Here is a 2,133-nt window from a genome sequence, read left to right as displayed (position 1 = left end):
TTGTCAATCGAATGAAAGGAAAGGCCATTAGATCCTCGACAGACAACGGATGGTACTTTGGCTAGAGTCCTTTTGTTACTCGAGCCAGATTGATCTGTGCGCTTCGTTCCTTCGGGTAATAATGGCTAATCCCTGTAGCACTAAATGGCCCCTGTCCTGGCGCAATGATAGTCCTGGACTCTTTCCCAAGTTGGACCGCGCAAGTCTAGGTTGTCACTAGGCCAAAGGCCATAAAGAGAATGTTTCCGAGAATGAATTTCGCACTTTAGGCAGATAATCTCCCTCTTCACGTCTCTAATTATCTTGAACTTATTTGTTACCTCATTACCCCACAATATCTGCAGCTTAGCAGATCAACTCAGTCATTATGGGCTCCATTGCTATCGACCAGGGACTCCCTCAGCTCACAGCTCTTGAGCGTATTGGGCCCAAAGGATATTTAAGATACATATTCCCTTTCCAGCTAAAAGAGAACTATGACATGACTGAAGTTACTCGCGTCCTCCAAGCTGGATATGATGCTCTCTGTGCAAGATTGCCCGAGGTCGCATGCGAAGCCGTTCCCGATACTGAATCCAAGCAAGCTGGAGTTTTGAAATACGTTAAGCGATATGATGGCGAAAAGGCATTCATCAGCAAGGATCTCCGTGGTTCATACGTACCAACATACGCAGAGTTGAAAGAAAGGCATTTTCCCGTCGCTTCCTTTGATGCTGACATCTTTTGTTGTCGCGACATCTGGCCTCAACCTGGTGACCGGCTGCCAATTGCACAGGTCCAGGCCAATTTTATTCGCGGTGGTCTTATTCTCAATTGGAGCATCCTGCATTTGGCAGGCGATGGCACATCCTTCTGTGTCTGGACAAAGATCTGGGCAGAGGGTTGCCGACGCGCACAAGGGGACTACACAAGCCCTCTTAATCTTCCAGAGGCCATCTGGACAGGCCGTGAGCAGGTCATGAAGCCCTCTGGCCGCAACCAAGGCAGACTTGAGAATCATCCTGAATTTACACTTCTGCCTTTCACGCCCCCTGGAATGCCGCCTAAAATGACTTCTACCAACCATCGTGGCCAGATCTACTACTTCTCTCCAGAGTCTCTCGCTGCACTAAAAGCTGATGCTTCTCCGGCCAATGCTACTCAGCCAACCGATCAGAAGTGGATTTCGACCAACGACGCTCTCTCGGCTTTACTCTGGCGTACCGTCATGGCAGTGCAGCATCCCATCGAGGAATTGCAAGGTGAACCTGTCTCTGTTTTCAACATTGCCTTGGACGGTCGCCTGCGTACTAGTCCTCGCATTCACCCCAGTACCCTAGGCTGCTTTCTAGAGTGGTTTGCGCCTTCGGTATCTATTCGTGAAATGCTCGACTCGCTCAACATCGCTGATTTGGCTGTGTTAATTCGCAAGACCCTTAATCGCGTCGATGATCAATTCACTGATGATCTAGTAACCTTGGTGGACTCTATTAACGATGTCGATCGTTTTGTCGCTACTGCTTTCCTCGATGTTCCGGGTAACAACTGCTGCCAGAGTTCATGGCTGGGCTTTGAGCTGTATGGTATTGAGTGGGGGCCTATCTTGGGCAATAAAATCGAGGCGGTGCGACTTCCCCATGTTGGTGTCATTAATGGCGCTCAACTTGTTCTCCCACAGCTGCCTAATGGTGGTATGGAGGTTCTCGTTGGAGTGGAGTCAAACTGCTTGGACAGACTGTTGAGCGATCCTTTGCTCAACAAGTATGGTGTTGCTTGGTAGATCTTAATTGCCAGGACTCCGTGGAACTATATTTATCACCCTGTCTACAATTCTACTGGTTATTCACGTAAATAGCGCATAACAGTTGACAGTGTGAGTTTGCTCTCCGTACTCATACATATCTGAGGTAACTGTTTGAATTTTCTTCGGTCAGCCCGAGAACTTCCATGGACTCCTATACGATTTAGATTTTCCTTGGTATGAGGAGCTCATGCTCATATCCATGTCTCCGTACAAACTTTTAGCCTTCTAATTTTGGACCAGCTATTGAAATAATTCAGATTGGCGCTTTGACAGCCAAATGTTTCGACCATGCATAGCATCCCCAGACTTTTCCATTACTTATGCGTGGAAGTATATATCTCTAGTCCGTG

The 2,133-nt window shown here is 47.8% G+C and overlaps 1 protein-coding gene across 1 annotated transcript; it reads left to right on the top strand.

Annotated features, from left to right (window-relative positions):
• Positions 1-367: 367 nt before the first annotated feature.
• Positions 368-1,759, top strand: N7503_001417 (Transferase; the record flags this gene model as incomplete). The annotated part of the gene is made up of 1 exon (XM_057060964.1): positions 368-1,759. One exon carries the CDS (start codon positions 368-370, stop codon positions 1,757-1,759), a length of 1,392 nt encoding a protein of 463 aa, XP_056924926.1.
• Between the last annotated feature and the right edge of the window lie 374 nt (positions 1,760-2,133).

This window comes from Penicillium pulvis, assembly GCF_028828015.1.
Source record: "Penicillium pulvis strain IBT 33274 chromosome Unknown contig_12_segment0_segment0, whole genome shotgun sequence".
NCBI classification, from domain to species: Eukaryota; Fungi; Ascomycota; class Eurotiomycetes; order Eurotiales; family Aspergillaceae; genus Penicillium; species Penicillium pulvis.
This window is presented reverse-complemented; position numbering and strand designations above follow the sequence as displayed.